The sequence below is a fragment of the Eumetopias jubatus genome, unplaced genomic scaffold (genome assembly GCF_037043125.1).
Source record: "Eumetopias jubatus isolate StellerSeaLion01/CBP00866 unplaced genomic scaffold, mEumJub1_p1.0 scaffold_9, whole genome shotgun sequence".
Lineage (NCBI taxonomy): Eukaryota > Metazoa > Chordata > Mammalia > Carnivora > Otariidae > Eumetopias > Eumetopias jubatus.
The window spans coordinates 112,063,718-112,087,817 of record NW_028274815.1 but is presented as its reverse complement, the minus strand read 5'-3'; the positions used below and the strand labels follow the sequence as shown (position 1 = coordinate 112,087,817).

At 48.4% G+C, this 24,100-nt stretch overlaps 1 protein-coding gene across 1 annotated transcript; it reads right to left on the bottom strand.

The window, feature by feature from the left end:
• Positions 1 to 17,131: 17,131 nt before the first annotated feature.
• PDYN (prodynorphin) lies at positions 17,132 to 19,211 on the bottom strand. Its single transcript, XM_028118539.2, has 2 exons — positions 19,083 to 19,211; positions 17,132 to 17,773 (listed from the first exon to the last, which is right to left on the bottom strand). The coding sequence occupies exons 1-2, from the start codon at positions 19,209 to 19,211 to the stop codon at positions 17,132 to 17,134; spliced, it is 771 nt and encodes a 256-aa protein (XP_027974340.2).
• Positions 19,212 to 24,100: the final 4,889 nt, after the last annotated feature.

The following is a 24,100-nucleotide window of genomic DNA, read 5'->3' as shown; positions in this document are numbered from 1 at the left end:
ACAGTGGGCTGACCACCTTTTGGTCCATCCTTCAGCCAGTCAACCAAATAGTTAAAGCCTTTCCTGAGCTGCATCATTAAATGTGGAACCCTTGCTTAGTGAACCCATTCAATAAATTCTGCCTAATCCAACTTTATGTTTCTTCCACCATTTTCCTACTGCCTTAGGAATTCTCACACATTCTCACACATGTCCCAGGAATTTCTGTCCATAAAAATTAGAAAACTCAAGTAGTTCTTTTCGATTGTAGCTCACCTTATACCTCAAATGTTGGGACCTACTGGAATTTGAGTCTAGTTACAGGTGTGGAAACAAAGAGGGGTGGTGGTGGTAGCAGATCCTGGGAAGAATCGGGATTGTTTTTTATGGCAATCTAGATTCATCATATGTAACAAATGTACCCTTTGGTGGGGATGTTGATAATGGGGGAGGCTGTGCATGTGTGAGAGCAGAGAGTATGTGGGAAATCTCTATACCTTCCTCTCAATGTTGCTGTGAACTTAAAACTGCTCTAAAAAATAAAGACTTTAAATATAAACAAAAAAACTTATAGCTAACAAACCAACAAAGGAGATAGAATGGAATCATAAGAAATAGTCAATCCAAAGCAGAAAGCAGAAAAAAAGAAAGGAAACAAACAACAAATGGGACAAATAGAAAACAAATAGCAAGATGGTGGATTTAAACCCAACCATACTAATTATCACATTAAATGTAAATGCTCTAAATGCCCCAATTAAAGGAGCAGACACTGTCAGATTGGATTAAAAATCAAGACTCCAGGGGTGCCTGGCTCTCTCAGTCAGAAGAACGTGCAACTCTTGATCTTGGGGTCGTCGTTCAAGCCCCACATTGGATGTAGAGATCACTAAAAAAATAAACTTAAAAAAAAAGACTCCACAATAGTTAGGCACTTGTGTTTGCTGCCCTTGTGGCAAAGACTCAGGAAATGATAACAGCTAACTCTTATTGAACATTCCGTTTGCCTCATAGTGTTTTAAGGACTTGAAATGTATTATCTCATCTAATCTTCTTAACAGCCCCAGAAGGTAGGTACTAATGTCACCTTCATGTTATGGCTGAGGTTATACATTGAGGCCCAAAGAAGTGAGGAAATTTGCCAAGGTCACCTCCTAGTTACAGGTGGATCCCCAGGAGTTACACTCTAACATCCCACTCTGCCTCCTCTTGGACATGCGGTGCCTTCCTTATAGGGCCAAAGCAGAAGGCTGGGCCATCTGTGCTTGGGGCTGAGAATGGGGAGGACTTCCCAGCATGTGCTACAGGAATGTCAGTGCAGAGCAGCATCAAGTTAGCCTGGGGAAGCAGCTGCTAGCACCTTCGAATGAATCTTCATGTGCCACCGCCTTCTTCCTAAGGGCCTTGGCTCTGACTCTAAACTTCAGCTCCCTGACAGCCTGGCAGCTGTGTAGTCTCTGGGTGGCCCATCCCACCCTCAAAACATTGTTCTGCCCATCAGCATTAGAGATAAGCTCTCTCTGGGAAGACAAGCCCTTGGAAGCCAGTTCCAAATGCCAAGCAACCAGATTGTCCTAGCATTTTTTTCAGACCTTTGCCAAGGTTTGCAGAGCTGCTCCAATGGCAGGATAAATGGCCAGGCTGGGCACACATCTCAGAGGACCCAGGAAGAGTCATCGGTCCAACCCAGACTCAGGCATCCATAGAGATATTTTGTTCATTCATTCATTCTTCTATAGATTTATTGAGCACCTTCTACATGTCAGGCACTATTCTAGGCTCTGAGAATTCAGTGAGGACTGTGAAAAGTCTCTGCCTCCCAGGCGCTCACAGTCCAATGGAGGGAGACAGACAGTTGGGAAGAAGTCCTTGCAGTAAAGCATGATGACTGGCGAAATAGCAGCCATGACAAGGTAAATGGGTGTACCCATCCATGTTTTGAAGGATGAGCAGGAGTCTTCTGGGGAGACAAGATAGGGAAGGCCATCGCAGGGGAGGGCCAGTGTTTCAGAGGCAGAGGTGAATAGGAGCAGGATGTGTAGGGGAGCTCCTGGAATATACAGGTAAGGAGGTGGAGTCAGGCAAACCCGGAGAAATGGAATGTACCAGATGGCCAGGGAGTTTGGACTTGACCCATTGGCCTGGAACAAGGTGCCCTTGAAGGCTTTTATGCAGGTATATGACATGAGGGTATTGGAGTTTCAGGCAGAGGAATGGCCATGTGGGTAAGGGCTCCAGGAAGCCACTGGAGTCAGAGAGATGAGGGAGGGGGCTGGTAAAGAGATACTGGCAAGAAATAATGGGGGGGGTCAAATTAGGTAAATGTCAGGCTGGCTAATAATAAAAAGGTGGATGGGGTGAAGAGGTGGAATGTCAGGGCCTGGAGAATTACCAGATATGAGGGAAGAAGTGGAAGCCAGGGAGGGCTGTGCTGGAGTGATCTAGAAGATAGAACCACAGACAGAGGTGAGGGCGAAGGGTGACTCTTCTTCACCACCAGCTGTAACAGTAATCAGGAGAAGTGGGCTCTGTCACCAAAGACATATGGGGATGCCTGGATTTCTCATAGTCCTACAGGACTGTTCTCTCAGTGCTAATGGAGACCAGAAGGGGATTAGGGGATTAGAGCAAGTAATCGATTAAACAAGGCCATCTTCATCATGCACAAAACCGAGTATCTTCAAGTCAATGCCTGGAAGAGAAGGGAGTGTGGCCCCAGGCAGTCACACCCACCTTTACTGCCTCCCTGCCCTTCCCTCTATTTGTTTCTAAGTTCCAGGCACACTTGCAGACCCCTGCTCTGCCTCCAAGAATGCATGTTAAGTTATTCCCTCTGCCTGAAAATTCCTACTGCCTCCAATATGCTCCATTTGGCTAATTCTTTCTTTAGGACTTTGCCTAGTTCTCCTCCAGGACTTCTCACCCTCCAGATGACTTAAGATTCCCTCTGTGCTCTGCCAGCCCCTTGTCATGCATGATTCTAATTACAGTGAACTGTGGGCTTTCTTCTTATTTCCCCACCACTGGATGGTGAGTACAGCAGAAGTTACAACTGAATTTTATCCACTTCTTGATTTTAGGATCAACATGAGGCCTGAAAGAATAGAAGTGGGTGGGTGGGTGGGTGGATGGATGGAGTTATGGATGGAGGGAGGGATAAAAAATATGTGAGGGATAGGTGGAAGAATGGATGGATGGAGTTAAGAGAGTATATGGATTAGTGAAGAGATGAGTAAATGAGGATTAGAGAAGTGAAGAGGTAGAGTAAGAGAAAGAGCAAATAATGAACAGGCAAATAAATAAATGAATAAGTAAATAATCCTAAGAATGAATGAGCAAGTGAATCGATGAGTGAGTGAGTGGATGAACAACTTGCATGAATAAAATTAAGAACAAGTAGATGGGCGGATGAGTTAATGAACAAAAGTAGAGAATGAGGGTAATCCGGGCCACCCAAACAATCACTGCTCGGAAGGTGTCTGGTGCATAGGAGGCACTCAGTAAGCATCTGTTGAATAAAGGAAGAACACACACCAAAAAAAAAAAAAAAAAAAAAGAATGTTGGTAGACCAGTTGACCCACCTCTGGCAAACACTAGGGCTGCTACTAGGATATTTTGGTTCTAATCACAGCCCTTCAGTTTTCAATTATGTTACTTTGAGTTCATCCTTTTCCTTCTCTAAACCTCTGTTTTCCCATTGGTAAGAGGAGATGATTGCCTTTATTTGTCACACCTATGATAAAGATGCTCTAGTAAGAGCCACGTGGCAATAACAGGGGCTCAACAAATGTTTCACTCCAGCACCCCCACTTTTTTGTACTACTTGAAGTACCTTGAATATTTTTTTAATATTACAAAGGCCCTGTTAGTGTCCCCTCTCACGGAAGCACACTTGCTCACTTACACATCTGAGCAGCTGAATTCAACCCATAGCGCCTCCCAGGATTCTGGTCTGTCTGTGCTCATGAAATGCTCTTCCACTCAGGTGTTTCAGTCTTCGTGGAGAACCCTCAGCATTATTATTGTTGCTTTTATCATCATCGTCATTATTATTTAAATTTTTCCCCAGAGCCTCAGGATCAGTGACAAAATAAATCGGTCCTGTTTTTATCTTAATTTTAAATTTTGAGTGGAGAAAAGATGAGGTGGGTGGAGAAAGAAAAGTGCTTTGTTCTTGTTCAATTCCCGAAAACCAATTGCCCAAGCTCACTGTCCTCCCTGCTGAGGAGAGCCACGGCAAGCCTTACTTCCTCTTCTTCACAGTGAGGAAATTGCTTCATCATTTCCAGCCAAGGAAAAAAGACAGCCGTGAAGAACAGCCTATTTTAATAGGAAGTACAGAGCATAATTCTCATCATAATGCTCACAAGCGCCCATTTATATTAAATAGGCCCCTGTGCTCTCACCTAAATTCTCATTTTCTGTCTACAACCACAAGACCCCACCCCCCACCGCCCCACCGCCCCCCACCCCACCCCCCGATGGAGGGAAACCCCTCCTCAACGTGTGTTGCTCTGTCTCGGCACGAGGGGGCGCTCCCAGACCAGACACAGGTGGCTCTGAGCCACCTGCCTCGCTGCTGCCACCTCCTGTGGATGCAGCAACTTTGCGGACCTATTCGGAAGAGCTGGACCAAGGAGTTCCTGTCCCCTTAAGATCTCCACGAAGACCAGATGCAATCCTCAAGACTGAAGCAAGGTGACTACAGAGGAACAGGATGTTGCTTGAGACTTCCCTAGATCACCACAGAAGAGACTGGGCCTCTGGAGAGGCAACGGGATCTAAATTGAAGGCCTACTGTGTGCCAGGGCTTTCCATAATTCAAGTCATTCACTCCACAAACACTGAGGGCCTTTGGTGATGGCTATCCAATATGAAGAGGAGACTGAGGGTCCAAGAGGAAGCTTGACCTTCATATGAGTCTTGTTAACAGCCAGCACCACTTCCCACAGCATGTTGCTAAGCAAGAAAGTGGTCTCAGCTGTGGACTAGTTTCAGCCCCATCCCAAGTGAGCTCTGGAGTTCGAATCGCACCCACATGAGGGAGGGGATGGCTTTTTGCAACCCCAGGTCTGGGGTGGGGGTGGATAGCCTTGCTGAAGAGAGGGCACCTTTCTGGAGAAGAGAGCAGTGGGGTACACCAGCCAGAAATGGGGTATGGCTCCCACAGCCTTGACTACCAAAGTCAGCGATGGTTGTTTCCAGAGTGTGATTATATCCAGGAGTCATCCCTTCCCAGGCACAGAGTGAGAGCCCCTGTCTTCCAGAGCTCCCCAGAGGACCTCCGTGTCCATCCTGACATTTTCATGAGCCTCCCTCTCTCCAAAGGAAAGTCTCCAGTGAATGTCAATGTGTAACCCTGGGAGTTAGAGCCCTGGGAGATGGGGCAGTGGGGATCTTCCCAGGGGCACCTAAGCCTACCAGGACTCAGCACACACACCTGTGCCCGACCTGCAGGCAGATGGTTCGCCGCCGTGGCTTTTCTCTCGACACCCCTCCCCCTACCGCCCTGCCCCACCATCCAGCCAGGTGCCACATCCTGCCAGTTCCATCCCCCTGATGTTCCCCACCCAGGCTGACATTGCTGTGTGGCCAGGCCATAAGCAGGGACTTCGGGTCACCCAAAAAATCCCAATTTTGCTCTTGAGTGAGCTTGGGAATATCAGTGTGGGGAAGATTTTCTTTGTGTACAGAAAAGGTTCCTTGCAAATGCTTGTTATTTAATTAATATTCAATGTACTACAGTAGCTTTTTTTAAAAAAAAACCTAGTTATTCTTAAGATTTTAAGTTCAATTTACAAACCATTATTCTGTTTCTATATAGTGACTTTCAAGAGAGTTTTTGATTAATGGTCAATCCACTCATACTCAGTTCAATGATTCATCCCATTTGCAAACTTGGTTAATTAAATTATCTTCAACATTTTACACAGGACTTACTAATTTAACACATTCAGTTTCCTTTTTTAAATACTCCCATTGCCTGACCTGACAAGCAAAACTTTCCTAAGCACTTAAACCACTTTGAAAAATCTAATTTAAAAATTTTTACATACGATGAATCTCAAACTCTCTTATATATTTTGGTATTATTTATAAATTTGGTGTAAGAAGATTTGTTTGCTTCTTGACGGAAGAATCACAAGTCTAAAATTCATTACACAGTTTAAATTGGAGTCACAGGGCTAATTTGTTCATACTCTAATATGCAAAAAAAAAGTCTCTTCAATGTTATGAATGCTATAAATACCAAATACACAATGATATGGGTTTGACTTCTAAACCCTTGTGGGATTATGAGCATTTGCCTAGTGAGGGGACAGTTCCACCTCCTATGTGAATTGGGGTGACATCCTTCCAGGCATTGTATCACCTCAGGGGTAGAATTTCATATTGTGTCAGAAACTGCTGGGTCCCCATATCCACGCTCCCCTTTCTCCTTAGAAATAGACCCTCGGATTCTGAATGGGCATTTGGCCACCTGGAAGAGAGATGGTAGTTTCCCACCTCCCTTGCTGCTACATGCGGCCACGTGGCTAAGACCTGGCCAGTGAGATCTAAGCAGGAACGTTCTGTGGCAACCCCAAGCAACCCTTCTGGAAAGCCAGCTGGTGCTTGTGTCCTTTCCCCCACCTTTCTCGTTCATTCCTCCAGTATCCCAGCTGAACCACAGGTGTGGTGGGCAGCATCTAGCTCTTCTCTTGGACCTGAAGGACCCAGGGCTCCATGTGAGGGATGGGGGAGCGGTGAGCTGGAAGGACCCCAGGATTCGGATGACTCCGTGGAGCAGAGCATCCATTTGAGCCTGTGATACAGGGTTTGGAACGATCCCTCCCAACCCAATGCCTCCTGGCAGTTTGGCTTTCCTCTCTTCCATCGGATGTGTATTTCCCTCCCCTGGATCTGGACTGGTCCTGTGACTCATTCTGATGGGTAAAATGAGGCAGAATCGGCGCGTTGGGCTGACTTCCGAGGCAAGCCCATTGACATGCAGCTTCCGTGTCCGCCCTCTGAGAGTGCTGACCTGAGACCCCAGGTGAGGAAGCCAGCTCAGCCTGCCATGGGGTGAGGGTCTCAGGCGCCAGACAGAGGCCACGTGGGAGCAGTAAGCCGGGCCAGGCTCCCACTGGCTGCAGCTGCACAGGGGAGCCCAGATAAAACTGAGCAGGGGCGGTGCTCCTCCATCGCGCAGAAGAGGAGAAATAAATTGTTGTTTTCAGCCACTAAGTTGCGGGGCAGTTTGTTTATGCAGCAAAAGCTAAATAAAACACAGCTCGAGGCTAGCCCACCTCTGATTTTTTTCACCAGAAGGAAATTTCATCTGGTTTAGGCATTGGTGTTACGGGCCCCGATGCACCTGTGGGCCGGAGATCTTGCTGGGATGTGATACCTGTGTCCAGGGTGATTCTCTGTTGCTGCTGATGGACTTGCTGAGCCCCACCTTTTTTTTTTAATTGGTCGCCATGACAACAAGGGACTCCATTTCCTCTAAAGAGGTTGGTCTCCTGGGCAATTAGATTCTGGCCATACCCATTACCTAATTCCTCTGTCTGATCTGAAACCGCAACCCCCTCCCCCCCCCACACACACACACTCCCTGCCTTGACCACCCCTCTGCCCTGGAGGTCAAAGCCGACTTCCTTCGCTAATCTCCTTAGAGCCTAATTGAATTCTGAAGCTGTCTGCTCAGGCTGCAACTGAGAGAGAGACTCAGAGTCTTCCCTTCCGATTCTGCATGTCTCTCTTCCCAGGCTCTGGGCGGCAGCAGCCCTGGAGTTGAGTTAGATGGGGATGGCGAGCCTTCTCTGGTTCAGAGCCTCAGTTTTCTGATCTGCAAATGGAGACCGTGTCCTGCCCCTGTCAGGTGCTTGGGAGACCCCTGAGGTAACGTCTACAAGCACCTTGCAGTTCTCAGCCCTGCACCCCCTGCTTTAAGGCCCCACATGACTTCCCAGAGCACTGGCAATGAAATCTTAGACACCCACTGTGGCCTGCAGGCCTGCCTAGCTCTCCACCTCCTCCAACCAGCACCAGCCACACTGGCCTCATGCTGTTCCTCACACCCTACTGTCTTCCCACCTCAGGGCCTTTGCCCTTGCTCTTCCCTCTTCGGGGGAATGCTCTCCCCTCAGCTCTACCATGGCGGGCTCCTTCCCACCCTTGAGGTCTTGTTTTGAAAGTCATCTTCTCTGATCATATTATCAAAAGAGCCAGCCCCTTTCATCTTACCCCTACCGATCAAAGGGCATAGAAAAAAAAAACTTTAATAGTTAAATTGTAACTTTAATAAAAAGTAAAATTCTTGGTTGAAAACTTTTGCCCACACAAAAACCTGAACACAGGTGTTTATAGCAGCTTTATTTAGAATTGCCAAAGCATGGAAGTAACCAAGATGTCCTTCAGTAGGTGAATGGGTAAATAAATTATGGTGCCTTCAGACAACAGAGTATCATTCAGCGCTAAAAGGAAATGATCTGGCCAAGAAAAGACATTGCTAAGTGAGAGAAGCCAATCCGAAAAGGCTACATACTGTATATCATACATACTCTATGTACTATAGAGTATGATTCCAACTATATGACATTCTGGAAAAGGCTCAACTATGAAGACAGTAGAAGAACAGTGGGCACCAAAGGATGGAGGAGGGGACGCCGGGGAGATAACAGGTGGAGCACAGGGGACTTTTAGGGAGTTAAACTGTTATTCTATATGATGCTACAGTGGAGGATACATGTCCTGACACCTTTATAAAAATCCCTAGAATGTGCAGCGCGAAGAGCGAACCCAAATAATAATGTATTGGCATTTGGCTCATCAGCTACAACAAATGTAAGACAGTAATAGCGAACACCGTCGGTACTGGGGGAGGTGTGGTGGGGGATGGGAACTCTGTACTGATGCTCAATTTCCCCATAAATTTTAAAACTAAAAATAAAGCTCATTAATGTTTTAAAAATTAAAGCCCTTACGGTATCTAACTTCTATAAAGTTAAAATGGGGTTTTCCCGGTTCGCAGTTGTCTCATCCTCTGGCGCACGGAGCCCAGGAGAACGGGCAGCCGGCCTGTGCATCCCTGTAAGGAATGAACGAGCGAGCCAGGGAGTCGGGTGACAGCTCAGGGCTCGGCACAGAGCAGCATTCGGTACACGGATAGCCGGTATAACCGCGCCGCCCTCACGCCAACAACCGGTGCGGTAGATTCTAAGTTCATTACCACGCACAAAGCCATGATCTGAGGCTACCTCGGCCCGCAGTGACTACAGCTCCCTCGGGTGATGCTGGTCCTTCTTCGAGCCCAGCCCCCCACCGGAACCCCAGAGGGAGATGAATCAGAGACAAACATTAAATACAGGGTCGTGCCGAGAGTGTGTCTGTGACAGGTGGTGGGTGGATGTCTGAAGTTTGAGGGATGCAACCAGGTGAATTCTGAGGGTGTTTTCAGCAAGGACTGGTGGTGACCCTCCGGTTCGTTTAAGCTGATTGGCTGAAACACATATATCACAGGGTTCTATACAAGGGCGGTACAATAATATTAATAATAACAAAAGCAACTCAAGCATCTATCCCCTAGGAAGGGAGATCGTATAATTTTTCACTCAGGATTCTTTTAAAACTGAAAGAGTTGCAAGGATGACACCAGAGCAAAGCCACAATCTCGGGAATATTCCATGCAGATGGGGACGTTCAGTCCTTCTACCCATCGGGGAATGCTTGGGTAAATTATGGTAGATCCAATTTATGAACTATTGTGATTATGTAGATTTAGAAATAGCACTTAGGAAGGATGTATAAAAAAATGCTTAAGACATAGAGTGTTAAATGAGGACAACATGTCATCCAGGGTTCAGAGATAAGCAGAGAAGCTGCCCTGGCTGGAAGTACGCTAAAACATTAATCCAGCTATTTCTAAGGAGTGGGATCCAAGGTGGTATTGTTTTCTTTGTTGTAGGTTTGTATATAAATATTTATGCCTCGCCTTGTTCCAGAAAACTCTGATTCAGTACACCTGACCATGTTACTTCATTGCTTGAAATCCTCCACTTGCTTCCCTTGTTCTTAAAACAGAGCCATTGCAATGTGGCCTACAGGTCTTGCATGATCAAGCTCCCTCTCAGTATCCCTGCACGGCCACCCTGGCTTTCCTCCAGATGCTCACCCACACAGGGCTCCTTCTACCTCTGGACCTCTGCCCTTGCTGATTTTCTCCTGAAAACCTGCCCTACACTAACCTGCACTTACACCTAGCTAATTCCTGCTCCTCCTTCAGATCTCAGCTTGGGTCGGGGGAGCACGGCTTCATAAAGCCTTCTCAGTACTGCCATCAGGCCAGGACCCTGTTCTCTGCATCTGAAGCTCCCTTGGTAACACACTCCTCCCCGGAGCAACTCCTCATGTATTCTTCACAGTTATTTGTTCCATCAGGTCTTCTCTGCTGAACTGGAAACTCCTTCAGAGCAAAGGTTACGAGGGTTTTGATCCCCACTGTGCCCGGGCTCGGGATGGAGGCTCAGTAAACGTCTGATACCTGAACCCTGACTTTTGGTGCATTTCACAGGAGCCTTCTTGATGCTTTTATGACTTTGTCAAATGTCTCTAGATGGGCAAGAGACACTGTCATAATCTGTAAAATCCAAAAGGAAATTGAATAGCAATATTCCCCCAAGAATTAAAATGCAATCCGATTCGTAAAAACTTGATTTATATACTTTCCAATGATTCACCTTTTATGTAAAGCAAGTCCCAATTCAGGTACTTTTCTCCCCAGAAGCTCCAAGCTCACACCACTGAGGCAACATTTTTCAAAGCTGAGCTGGGGCAGGACAGGTGGAGTTTGCTGTCAGCTGACTCCTGCCCTCTGGTTTCTTAAATGCAATCCACCAACACCACTGGCAGAGTCCTGAGACCCCTATGCTCCCTGCAGCCTGCTCTCCACATGGCAGCTAGTGTGATTCCTCTGAATTTTTGTGTCAGATAATGTCCCTCTTGTGCTTAAGACCCTCCAGGGCTCCCACCTCACCCCGAGAAAAAGTCAAGGTCCTTCCCATGCCCATAAGTTGGGCAATGAGATGCTATATTACCCAAGACAGGCACTTTGAGAGTAAAGGAGGCTCTAGTAATTCTATGGGTAATGGTGCACACCGGGACAGTGCCAGGTCCTGGGCGTGGGGGAGGGGGGGCATCTGTGACCTGTCCTGCCTGCTTCTGCAGCTTGCCTCCTACCCTCGGCCCTCACTCCTCCCTTTGGCTTTCTTAGTGTTTTCTACACAGCAACTACGACTCCCCTGAGTAACTCCTCCCATCTGCCAACACTTGCATCTTGTACCCTCTAATTTCCTTCATAGCACTCATGCCCACCTGAAACACTGACCCACTGGTTAATCTATAGGTGATTGGTCTCCTCCCCCTAGAAAGTGAGCCCCATGAAACAGGGACTGTACTTGATCACCGCTGAATCCCCTGCCCCTATCCCAGTGCAGGGTATGCAACAGTTGCTCAATAAACATTCATCAGGTGGTCGCATGAATTCGGATTGGGATGGTATTAGCACTATCCCTGTGTCTTCTTATGTGACCCCCACTACCTGCCAGGGTAGAAATCATCACCCCCATTGTCAGACAAGGAACCCAAAGGTCATTTGCTTTGTTCATCATTTATTGGCTCAGCGTTTGATGCAGGACAAGTATTATGTGTCAGCTTTAGAAAGGACAAAAGTCCTTACGATATTATCCATTTTACATTTTTCATGTTACAAAAGAGAAAACTGTGTCCTGGAGAATCCAAAGCCCACCCCCATTACGAGTTAGCAGAGCCTGGCCACACTCAATCAGCTGCTTAGGTCCCCAGACTCTCAGTCCAGTGCTCCTTCCTTCTCCAAGTCCAAACCCCGCATGGATCTTCCCAGACACAGGAAAGCACTCCCAAATTTCACAGACATGGGGGCAGGCCCTTTAGGAGCTATGCTGGTGTAGCAGGGAGGTTAAGAACGAGGTAGGTGGGCATTTTCCAATGGCAAACTTCACATCAAAGGCGCTTCAGAATGAGGGGAGTCCTGGGGACAAAGAATAATGGGGCTTGGCTTAAGTTAGAGACAAGACAAATAGGGTGGAAGTGCAACTTACATGCAAATTTACATATCAGAAAAATAATTATAAATCTTTGTTATAAACCTCCACAGCTACAATGGGAGTCCACATGGACGCGGCACATGAATCAAGAATGCCGAAATGACACCTATTAGGGAACCATTGTTCCCAGTGCTGTCATGGGGATTTTTGTTGTCTTCACTTGGGGGCCCTTAATTAATAGACAAGCCCCATCACTGGACCTGTTTGTGTGAAGGGCTTGGAGCTGGGGGTGGGGGTGGGGGAGGGATGAACCAAATCCGAGAGATCATTATGATTGTCATGATCATTATAACAAGACTTTCCTCGCTGCGGATGGTGTATGGCGTTGTCGTGGAAACGGCGTGCTTATTAGTAACACACTCTTCTAAGGTTACCGGGATGTTGGCATCCCCTAACCAGTGACTGATCTGTGATTGCTGCACAGTGGCCTTGGTGACATGGACAGAGAATCAGGACTCTGCAGGGTCTGCGATATTTTTGTTCCAATCCTTCCTCTGGCTTGTTCTCCATCCCTCATAAAAAAGTGATCACCCCTCTGAGGTGCTGGAAATGTTTTATACTGTGATCAGAGTGGTGGTCACAGGGGTGTATACATATGTAAGAATCCATTGAGCTGCACACTTAAGATTAAGTACACTTGACAGCATGTATGTTATAGAGCAACAGAAAATAATTTTTTTTAAATTTCATCCTTCTCTTACTATCAGGAGAATTTTGCTCTTTCCACAGGTGTCTGCCTCGCTCAGGTGACATCTGGAATACCGTCATCAGAGGCATCACCCTTCAAGATGGGGCAGCACCTCGTGTCATAAACCTCTTGTGTGCCAGAAGTATCTGAGACTCCCCATTACCAAACCCTCACCTCCGGCGAGGGAAGTCAGAGTTTTCCTCCCCAATTGACAGATTGAAAACTGAGGCTCAGGGGTGCCTGGGTGGCTCAGTTTGTTAAGCATCTGACTCTTGGTTTCCACCCAGGTCAGCATCTCCCTCTGCGCTCAGTGGGGGAGTCTGCTTCCATCTCTCCCTCTGCCCCTCCCCGCACTCGCGCGCACGCACTCTCTCTCTCTCTAAAATAAACAAATAAATCTTAAACACACACATACACACACACACACACACAACCAAGGCTCAGTGAAGTGCAGTGGCTCGCCCAGAGCCACCCAGGAAAGTGGGATCTCTGCCTAGCTCTCTGTGACCCCTAGCCAGGTTCTTTTCACCGTCCATGGCCATGCCTCATTGACCAAGTGAAATGGGTCCAGAAAAGGGAGTAGAGAGCAATAGTATTCTGGAATCCATGGCATATGGGGAGAATGTAAAAACCCAAAAAAGAAGTGTTTCTTATTTAAAAAAAAAAATTTAGAGAGGTCACAGAACAGTGGTAAGAAAGTGATGTGTCTCATTCCAAAGATGCTATTGTTTGTCCTACTCAACACTTCTTTAAAAAAATTACTTATATGGAAAAAAAGCAAAGTCAGATTTCCGTGGTCTCTTAAAGATCAAATCTGGCTACCCTGAGCCGATATTCCCCATGACATACACTCTCCAGTTTGCCCCAGGTCCCACCCAGCTACTTTCACTCACTGGGGTGGCGGGGGGGTTGACAATCTATTATTTGGTGGGTTGGCATTTATTCTTTCTCCTACCGGGAACCATGCTCCAATTGTCCTCAGAAAAACTTCCCCTTCCCCACTTCTAGTCCAACTACTTTGAGTTGGATTGTTTTGTGGTTTTTTTATTATTATATTATGTTAATCACCATACATTACATCATTAGTTTTTGATGTAATGTTCCATGATTCATTATTTGTGTATAACACCCCATGCTCCATGCAGAACGTGACCTCTTTAATACCCATCACCAGGCTAACCCATCCCCCCACCCCCCTCCCCTCTAGAACCCTCAGTTTGTTTTTCAGCGTCTATCGTCTCTCATGGTCTTTGAGTTGGATTGAATCGATCCCTGGCTGCCCATGTGGTTTAGTCCTGAGAATCAGAGCATCACATTAACCTGTCCATAATGACTGGCATGACCTCAGGACTGGACAAATGACCCAATCAGAGCTAATGAGGTACAGTGAACTCTGACGGGGATTTCCTGTGAAAATAGCATGCTAGACCTGAACCTGCATGGTATAGCCTGGAGCTGTTGTCAACATCTGAAAAGCATGTGGAGTCTGAGAATGAATCCAACACAGAGGAGAAAAAGTCTTAGTGATAGAGAAGTGTTGGTGTTCTTTTTGAGGCCCTTGATCAAGCTGTACCTGAAGTAAATATCCTATATTCATTTATGTGAGCCAACAAATTACTTAGTTGTTTTTGGTTTTGGTTCTGGGTTTAGGTTTTTCTTTTCTTTTCTTTCTTTTTTTTTTTTTGTTGTTGTTCATTTAACTTATTTGAGATAGTTAGGAGCCATTTGTTTGCAAGCAACAGAAAATTCTGAAAAGGTTCCTGGGCTGGTAGACAGCAAAATCAGGACCCAAAGTATCAAAGTGACAAGAAACCTTAATTTCAACCCAACATAAAGATAGAACTTCCCCACACTGAATTATTAAGGAGTAGCAATATGTTGTGAAATCCAAGTTAAAAATTTATTGTCAGTGTGTCAATTTTGGCACAGGGTAGGTAGTTGGAGGAGATAATCCCAACCTTAGGTTCCTTCCTACTTGATGATCCTATGAACAGCAAGAACAGAATATTCCTCAAGAAAGATTTCCTGAACACCCTGGGCATATTCCTCCCCTACCCCTATTATCCATTATTTCTAAATCCCAGTTGTTCCCTTCACAATAATTACTACTATTTTAAATTTCATTAATATTTAATTTTAAATTCATTACATTTTATTTATTTTTTGAATTTAATTTTTAATTTTAGATTTATATTTTTGTTTACTTGTCTGCCCACCCATAGACTGTAAGTTCCATAAGAGCTGAGACCTTATACATTTTATTCTCCTGTATCTCCAGCACCTAGAAAAAGACCTACCACACAGTAGGCTTTCAATGAATTCTTTCTTGAAGGAAGGAAAGAAGGAAGGAGACCGAACTCCCTGGCCCTGTGTTTTCTATAAAGTCACTCAGAAAACCAGTGGCCAAATGGGACCCACGAGGTCTGGAGCTACTGAGACTCTTCCACACCAGCCCTATGTAAAGATATCTCCTCGATGCCATTTAATAAAGCATGTCATTTCAGTAAAGGACATTATGCCACCCACTCTCTAGAGAGTTCTTCACCTTTGTCAAGGAACAGTTGTCCCTCTTGCCTTAGTAACCCAGCATAGGAGACAGTCCCTGGGAGTCAGGGGTTCTTTCTCTTACAGGAGAGGAAACTAAGGCTCAGAAAGGCAAATAACTTACTCAACATCACACAGATCTCAAATTTAGGGTGAAGATGTTCTCAAGTCTGTGCTCTTTCTGTTATCCTACACTTAGTTTTCTGATATGAATATGTGTGTGTGTGTGTGTGGGTCTGTGTGTGTGTGTCTGTGTGTATATTTTTCATTCCCCAGCACTCTTTTCTGCAAATGGTCTTTCCACACTCTGGAGACTGAGGCGCACACATACACACCCCGAGTCATCACCATCTTTCTTTTATTTATTGCACTGGAGGAGTAGGAAATAACATAGGCCTGCTAAGGAATAAGCAAATTCTGGGTAAATTGCATAAGTGGGATTTTTTAAAAGCACACGAAGTTAACCCTACAGCAATCCATACATTTCAGAACATCATGAGGGACCCGGGAGTTGCGCGTGAAGAATTATGCTCAGTAGCATCTTATACAAATTAACTGAACTCAAGACCCTTTCCTCTCCTATCCAGCCCAGCCTCCTGGACCCACAAACCAAACCATAGTGCCCGGGGATGAGCGAGCAAGAGCAACAGAGAGAGAAGACTTTGATTGAAACCAAGACATTGGGAGGTCTCTGCCTCTGATTCTGGGTTATTTGAATCAAGAGAATTCATTTGACATCAAGCACTTAATCACTTCATGCCTCTTTCTGGTTTTATTCTGAGAAATCAAGAGGAAAGAATCATCACAGGGGTTGAAGAAGGCCTTTTTGTCTTTCTAGCTGTTGCTTCTGGATTCCCTTACCCAATGCCCAATGCATATGTTTGGCCAGATGGCTAAGACTCTTGGCGGCCAATTCAGCTGCTCAAGAACATGGTTGTGCTTAACCTCATCAACTTGACTCAGCTTCAGTTCATCCTGGGGTAGGAGTGTGCTGCCGATCTGATTAATTAGTTTAATGAGGGCTGAGGGAACTGGTCCACATTTTGAGTTTGCTGCACAGAGCAAATTGGTTTGTCTTGCTCCCTTCCTGATCATTTCAGTATTCAGTGGGAGAACTGCTCTCATTACCCTTTTGGAAGTGGTTTTCACGCCCTTCCTCTCACGCAAGGGGTTGGGTGCTATCCAAGGTACCAACATGAACTGGAGTCCAGGAACTGGGTTCCTCGAGAGGTGTGTTTCTAAACGATGAGAACACAGAGAACACAACTGAACACATGCCCACTGGAGGACTGAACTCTCTAGTGTAGGACTTCCTGCTCCAATAAAATGCTGCATTTGAGCGTTTTACCTAAAGCATGGTCTCCAAAGTGAGGAGCACAAGGAGGTCCTTTAAGGTTTGGGATAAAGTGTTAGGATTTCTATTTGTTTCTTTATCTTGTTTTGCTATTTATCTAGAGGGATGAAGAACAAGTCAGTCTGGATTCCTGGAACTGGGGAGTCACATTAATGGGGGGGATTAATAGCAAAAGCTGCTGTTGGCAGTAGTTTCAATGTTCTAGAGTTGGGACCAAGCACTGAGTCTACTGGAGAGGGGAACCTCCATCCTTCCTCCTTGCTGACTCCAGACAAACACTGCACCCCAGGCAGAAAAGAGGCAGGCTGGGTTTGGATGTTTTGCAGACCAAGCTGAACTAAGCATGGGTACAGGGGATGTAAGGTAGGATGGATGAGGGCACTCCAATCTGGAAGGGTGTCAGGGGGAGCTCCTGACTCAACTCCACGATGGGGAGGGGTTTACCCATCAAGAAGTTCTCCAGAGTAGGCATTGGGGTCTTCCTGAGACCGAGTCACCACCTTGAACTGGCGCCGGAGAAAACCTCCATAGCGCTTCTGGTTGTCCCATTTGAGCTTGGGACGGATGCGCCTCAAGAAGCCGCCGTAGCGTTTGTACAGGTCCTCATGGCCCACCCTACCTCCATCCCCGTCCCCTTCCCCAGCCACCTCTGAGCTTCTCTTGGGGTATTTGCGCAAGAAGCCCCCATAGCGTTTGACCTGCTCCTTGATGTCCTCCTCATTGGAATCCAATGCCCCAGCCTCCAAGGTATCATCATTCAGCTGGGTGTCCCGCATCAGCTCAGACTCCCCTCCCTCACCCAACCTGCCAGAGAAACCCCGGAGCTTCTCCGCCAGGCTCCTGCTCAGGGCATTCTCCTCTGTCGGGGTGCTGAGGAGAAATCTGTTTTTCTCAAGCTCCTTCGGGAAGGGCCCAGAGCGCTTGGCCAGCTCACTATAGGACTCCTCCAAAGCGGCCTTGGTCTCCAAGTCTTCTTTGCCATTGAGCCCGAAGGTGAAGGGGGTGAAAAAGGACAGAAGGCCTTGGCATGTCTCCCACTCCTCAGCCGGTAGCAGAGTGGACTGGCATTGCAGGGAACAAATCTGCAAAACCCCCCAAAGACCAGAGTGGTAACGTCACCTCCGTCAGACCATCAAGCGCCATGCACTCCCCCGCCCCAGAGAGTCCCTGGTCCCATGTCAGAAAATCAAAAGCAGCTGCCATTACTAAGCCCCAGGCTTCCCACTTCAATGCTCCCAGGGGTGCATGTAGGTAGGGGATTGTGTGCCTGTGTGTAAGAGGAGGAAAGAGACGTGGAGAGGTGGAACAACTTTCCCAGGGAAACGCGGCTACAAAACGCAATGCCAGCATCCTAGGTAAGATCTTCCCGGAGTGCTCTGTGGTGTGCTCACTCATCCTCTGAGCTCCTGACTCCAGAGGGAGTATTTGGTTCTCCCCACCTTTCCCAGGTGTGAGGGATGTTCTTGCCATGTGATAGAGAGACACGGAAGCTAGGCAGGCTGGTGGAGAGAACACATGTAAGTGGTCTGAGGGCTCATCAAACCCGGGGAACAAAAGTATCTCCTTCATAGGAGTGCTGGGGGAATTCGAATGTGAACATGATGATGGTCATGAGGATAGCAGTGACAACACTGGACAATTCTGGAACTTGGACCCAGGCAGGTTAATGTCACAAGCCCTCTTGCTTAACCTCTGTGCTACCCTGTGATCATGTGCCTCTCTCTGAAGAGCAGCTAGAACCATGTGTTGAGGACTTTGCATTGTTATCTCATAGAATCACGCCCATTTTGCAGATGTGGAAACTGAAGATGCGGGGTTCCAGGGTCTCGGAGTGAGAAAGTGGCAGTGCTCTGTCCGCCACACCCTTGGGACCTTTACTCTCATCTGTCTGCCATCAAGTGAGAGACAGTGACAGTTTGATTCAAAGCAAAGCCAACAAGGCCAGGCCAAGAGACGCTAAGATCCAGGAGAAGGGTCAAGGCTTGGATCCTGTCCACCAGCTCCTGGCATTTAGTGGTGGTGGAAAGAGCTCCTTCCATGGGAATAACTAGACTGGGAGTCGCCCAGCAGCCTGGTGGAAAGAAGCCCTGGAAAGTTACCAAAAGGCTGTCCACTCCCAAAGCCAGCACTGCCTCCTTAATGACCCTCCTTGTTGCCAGGCATCAGGCTCCCTGGAGACCTGAGTGTCCTTCCCAGAATGGAGCGAGCCGAGCCGGTGGTGGTGAGGTCCGAGGTGGGGATGGAGGTGGGAACCTGTGCCGGCTGACCCCAGGGCAGGATCTGTCTGGCACAGGTAGGACGAGTCTACAGGACAGACACACAGTGGCCCAGACTCCGCACAGATGGCCCCTCCCACACACAGGCCCAGGACCTGGGCATCCTGAAACCTACCAGAGGGTCGACAGGCTTGGGCCCGTCCTGGGTCTTCACAGCACACAAGGAGCACCGGGTCAGGCAGTCCGCCATGGCGGAGGGGAGCACGAGGAGGTAGACGGCCATCACCAGCCCCTGCCAGGCCATGCTGTCTCTGCTTTTCCCAATGGGGAGGGAGAAAGAGAAGAGAATGAATCTGTGAGCGCCTACTCTGTGTCAGTGTCCTGGGCCATCTCGCCAACCCCTGCGGAAATACTGCAAGGCCAATGTTCTCATTCCCATTTCACAGTCAGGAAAATAGAGACCCCAGGAGGCTCAGTGGGTGCCCAAGGCCAGGGGTCAAGGAAGGGAATTGACGTGCTGAGTACCTGCCACGTGCCAGCAACTTTTCCCCGAGTTCACATTCATCTGTGTAATAGCTCTGGAGGTGGGCTCTGCTATTTTCATCAGACAGGTGGGGAAGTTGAGGATCAAAGAGGGCAAGTGATTGCCCGCACAGCTAGGCAGTGGACAAGCCAGGACTTGACCTGGGTCCGTCAGCCTTCAAAACCCACTTTGCCCATCCCCCAAGCCAGAAGACCCTCAGCATCTGCTTTCCTGGATTCTTTGAGGCCCCAATCACCTGCCTTTGTCCCCAGGCCTCAGCTTGTCCCCAGGCCAGTCCTTTCTGCCTTGTAAGTTCTCTGGAATTTGCCTTTTTCACCCAAGCATTCTACTTGCCGTGGCCATCGTTCTACCTTCTCCGAGCTGGCCTCCCTGCCTCCAGTTCCTCCTTGGAACCCTCCTGCACACCCTAAAATGCCCCGCTCAGCATGGCAATTCTGCGGTCGGATCTGTTAGGTTGGGTGAGGCCTGGCCCCTTTTCTAAATGACAGGAACACCCTCAGTCTCATCCCTACACCCTAACACTTGGTCCCAACCATATCCGGCTACTTGCAATTCCCCTAATAAGTGTATCAGGCCCTGTCCCATCTCTGGGACTTGGCTTATGCTGTTCCATCTGCTGGAAAACCCTTCCTCTCCTCTTCTGTTACCTGCTAATTTAGGCCCTACATTTGATATCACTTCCTCCAGGCAGCTTTCCCTGATCTCTGAGGCTAGATAGGATGCTCCTCCTTTGCATTCACCCTGAAACTTGTGCCTCCTCCATCAAAATATTCCACTATTTGGTAAATATCTGAGTCTTCAGGCTTTGGCTCCATGAAGACAGGAGCTGTGTCTTGTTTTCATCTCTATGTTCCTCAAACCTACCAAGCTTGCTCCTACCCCAGGGTCTTTGCACTTTCCATCCCCCGCCCTGCAGTACTCTTAGCCCAGATCTTCACAGGGCTTGCTCCTTCTTGTAATTAGGTAAATGCAAAGTCAAATTGCCAGGGAGCCATCTGCTGCCCCCTGCATTTAATGCCGCTTCCTGGTCCTTCTCCCGTCACTCTGCTTTGTTGGCACCAGAGAGCTCACCACCTCATAGGATCCTATGGATTCAGTGTCTGTTTGTTATTGTTCTTGGCGAGCATCGTCGCCCCCACTGGAGTGTTAGCTCCTTCAGGACACAGGCGCTAGCTGTCATGGGCTGTGTCCCTGACCCACCCATAGCAGGTGCATGCAGTAAATGCTAGGTACGGGAGTTCATGCTTCACAAATAGTCTGTTAGAAGCTCTTCCTCTCATAATTAACTCCTTATAAACCAAATATCAAGACTCAGTGCCATTCAAAAGGGGGCACAGGACCGTTCTCCCAGCTGGAAATGGGGAGTTCCCCTGAGACACCCGTGCAGGGCGGGAGGCTCCAGGCTCTTCCCAGCCTCGTCTTTGCAGCCGGACGCCTGTCACACTGCTCACAGGGATGCTGTCCTCCTTCCCTGCTCCAAGTCTCCCGTGCCTGCCTTTGCAGCCCTGTTTGCTCAGGGGATTTAGCAGATACCTCCCATGGCCCCAGAGCCCCACGTTGTAGCCCAGAGAAGGGTCTCCCCCCTCAGGGCACACAGTCCCCCCCCCTCCCCAGTACACCTAGTAAGATCCCAGCCAGCATTTACGGAGCCCTACTGTGCTCCAGGCCTTGAACTGAGCCCCTAGGCCCATCATCCCATCTACTCCTCCCCAGTGAGGTGGGCACTTCTGGTTCAGTGAATCGCCCAAGCTGGGGTGCAAGGCTGTTCTGCTTGACTCCCCACACTCGTGCCCTTAATGATTACAATTTCCAGAGCAACGTTGATTCATTACCAGCTGAACCCTCTGTGAGACCCAGAGGACCCAATGTCCAGGGCCTTCGACTTGTATATTGTCCTCAATCCACCCACCAACTGTGGGAGGTGGGTATCACCATCCCCACTTTATAGATGAGAACACTGGTGCTCAGAGAGGCTTGGCAGATCTCCTGAGGTCACACAGCGACTGAAGGAGAGAACCCGGGCCTCTCTCGAGGCTGGGCAAGTTCTGCTCCCCGAAGAAGGGAGGCTCAGAGAAGAAAACCCAGAAAAGCGGACGTGGGTCCATCCCACCTCTCTTGCCTGCCCTGGACATTCTCTCATGCTCTACCAGCTGCTGAGCGGCTTTGGGCTCCGGGAGAGTGAGCTGTACGTCTTACATGCAGACACAAAGCAGGGAGCTCCTGTTTTCTCCTTTATCAGCGATGGCGATGTCGGGGCTGGCCCCTTGGGAGATCGGCAGTGATTTACCTGCCGGGGAGGAGCCTACACCACACATCTCCTGGCCCCCAGGCTTCCCACACAGCGCGGCTGCCAAGGTAGGAGGCCTGATTTGAGATCCCTTTTGTCCCAGGCAAAAATAACGTCAGCAGCCTTTCCTTTCATCTACTAACTTTATATTTAATAATAATCCTAGCTGATCAGATGGATGTTAAGTACTCGTGACGTTCTGAGCGATTCTCACGAATGAACTCATTTCTACTCATCATGACTCTCTGGGGTGGGTACTATTGTCATGCCCACTTTACAGATCGGGAAACTGAGTTAAGATGCTTGCCAAGATTCTAGAGCGAGTAAGCAGCTAAAGCTGGGATTTGCGTCCTGGGGGTCTGCCTCGAGCCCACCTTCTTAACCACCGGGTACTGGCCAGGCTCCCCCTTTCCCCCTCCCACCCCCACCCCCAGGCTCCAGCTTCTCCCTTCCTCCCTCCTTCCCTCCTAGACAGCCTCCTCCTGGCTCCAGAGCAGCCTCCAATCTTCCCAGTCTGACTGCACCCCTGCCCTGCATCCCAGCTCTCCACTGCCCTTGAGAGTAAGCTTGCCCCTTCCCCAGATGCTCACGGGCTTTCCCACCAAGCGGAGCCGACGCTGACTAGTGCTCACTGCATTCCAGGCCCTGCTGAGACCCATCTGTGTCTTAACCCATCTGCCTCCTAACAACCCCATAAAACTGGGACTAATATACTTTCCATTTTATAGGTGAGGAAATGGAAGCACAGAGCTTATGTCATCTGTCTAAGGGATCCCAGCAAATGCACAGCACCCAGCCTGGCTGTGAGCTTTGTCTGATGTGGGCCTGACCACACCACCTGCAATTCCAACATGAATGCCCCATGCGCCCCATCTTCCAAACTTTACCCAAGGGTTTCCCTCTGCCTGGAACACCTTTGTCACCCCACCCATCCACTCACATCTCCCTCTGACCTGGCTAACTCTGACTTGTTCTTCAAAACTCAGCCTCAGTTGCCTCCTCCAGGAAGTCTGCCTGGATTAGACCCCTCCTCAGAGCTCCCATAGTCACCTAGGCTGGCTCTATCACATAACTACCTCTTGTTTTCTGAGTTCCCTGACCAGGGGGGGACTTCATCTCCGCAAGTGAAAGTCACTATGGTGAGGGTGTGTGGTGCATGTGAGGATAACAAAGAGGCCTGGGTGGATACAGGCGCATGAGGCAGGAGACTGGGCTAGAAAAGCAGAGAGATGAGCTGTGGGCAGATAGTGAGGAATCTGCATTTCACTCTAATGCTATGGGAAGACTAAGGCCATCTGAGGATTGATGAATGAATGGATGCGTGAACGGTGAGCCCAGCACAGCACACAGGGCTCCAGTGCAAACAAGAGCTCCACCCAGGTTTGTTGAGTGAATACACAGACCACCCCTGGATGTCTGGGAAGTCTAGTTTGAATTTTTCTGGATCACAGCTCCATGCCCCCAGAGAAACCTCATGGGGACTGCAGTTGTCTAAAACCAACACTGCTAAAGGAAATTCAGCTAATGTTTTGGAAACCAGGGAGCCAGGGGAGGGGCAGGAAGAGGAAGTAAAAGAGGGGCAGACAGGAAGGGGATGGGAGCCAGGAGGGATGAGGGAGGTGGGGAAAGGCAGAGAAGGAACCAGGTCACATGATGAATATTAGGGTTTTTATTCTGAGGCTTTGATTCTTTCCCTGACTTATTCAAGGCGTGACCAGAGCTGTGGTTCCTTGGCCCTGGGAAGGGCTGAGTCCCTGTCTTCCAGCAAAGCCCCTCTCACTCCATCCCCCCCCCAAAGACACCCCACGCCCCGCTGTCACAGCCTTGGCTCCCTGGGCCTCAGTGGGTTTCCCAGGAAGAACTGGGGAGGGAGGTTAATGGCATGGGGAGGGAGCAGAGGGCTGCCCAGGGAGGATTAGGGCAGTGATAGGGGTCAGGCAGGGTCAGGCAGGGCTGAGGCCTCTGGCTTCCTCCTCCCCAGCCTGCAGCCCTCTCCCTGCACAAGGCAAATGTCCAGATGCTGCAGACTGGCTGCCTAACTTGCAGAGGGATTTTTTTTTTAATTCTGTTGCCACCATTTTTAAATTGGGACATTTTTACATTTCAAAATCTTAATTTGCAGCTTATCTTTAAAAAAAAATCAGAAGTTCTGGAGACATCGGGCCTGCATTGTAATATGGCAACAGTCACCCAAGGGACATGTGCAGCCTGGTCACCACTGTCCCCACCCAGTGAGTCTGCTGCTGAGCATCTGAGAGACACTTGACTCTGTGGCCCCTGCACTGCCCTACTCCAACAACTTGGAGAAGCAGCGTGAGGTCAGAAAGGAGAGGGGTGCCTTCAATTCCTTCCTGACCCAGAA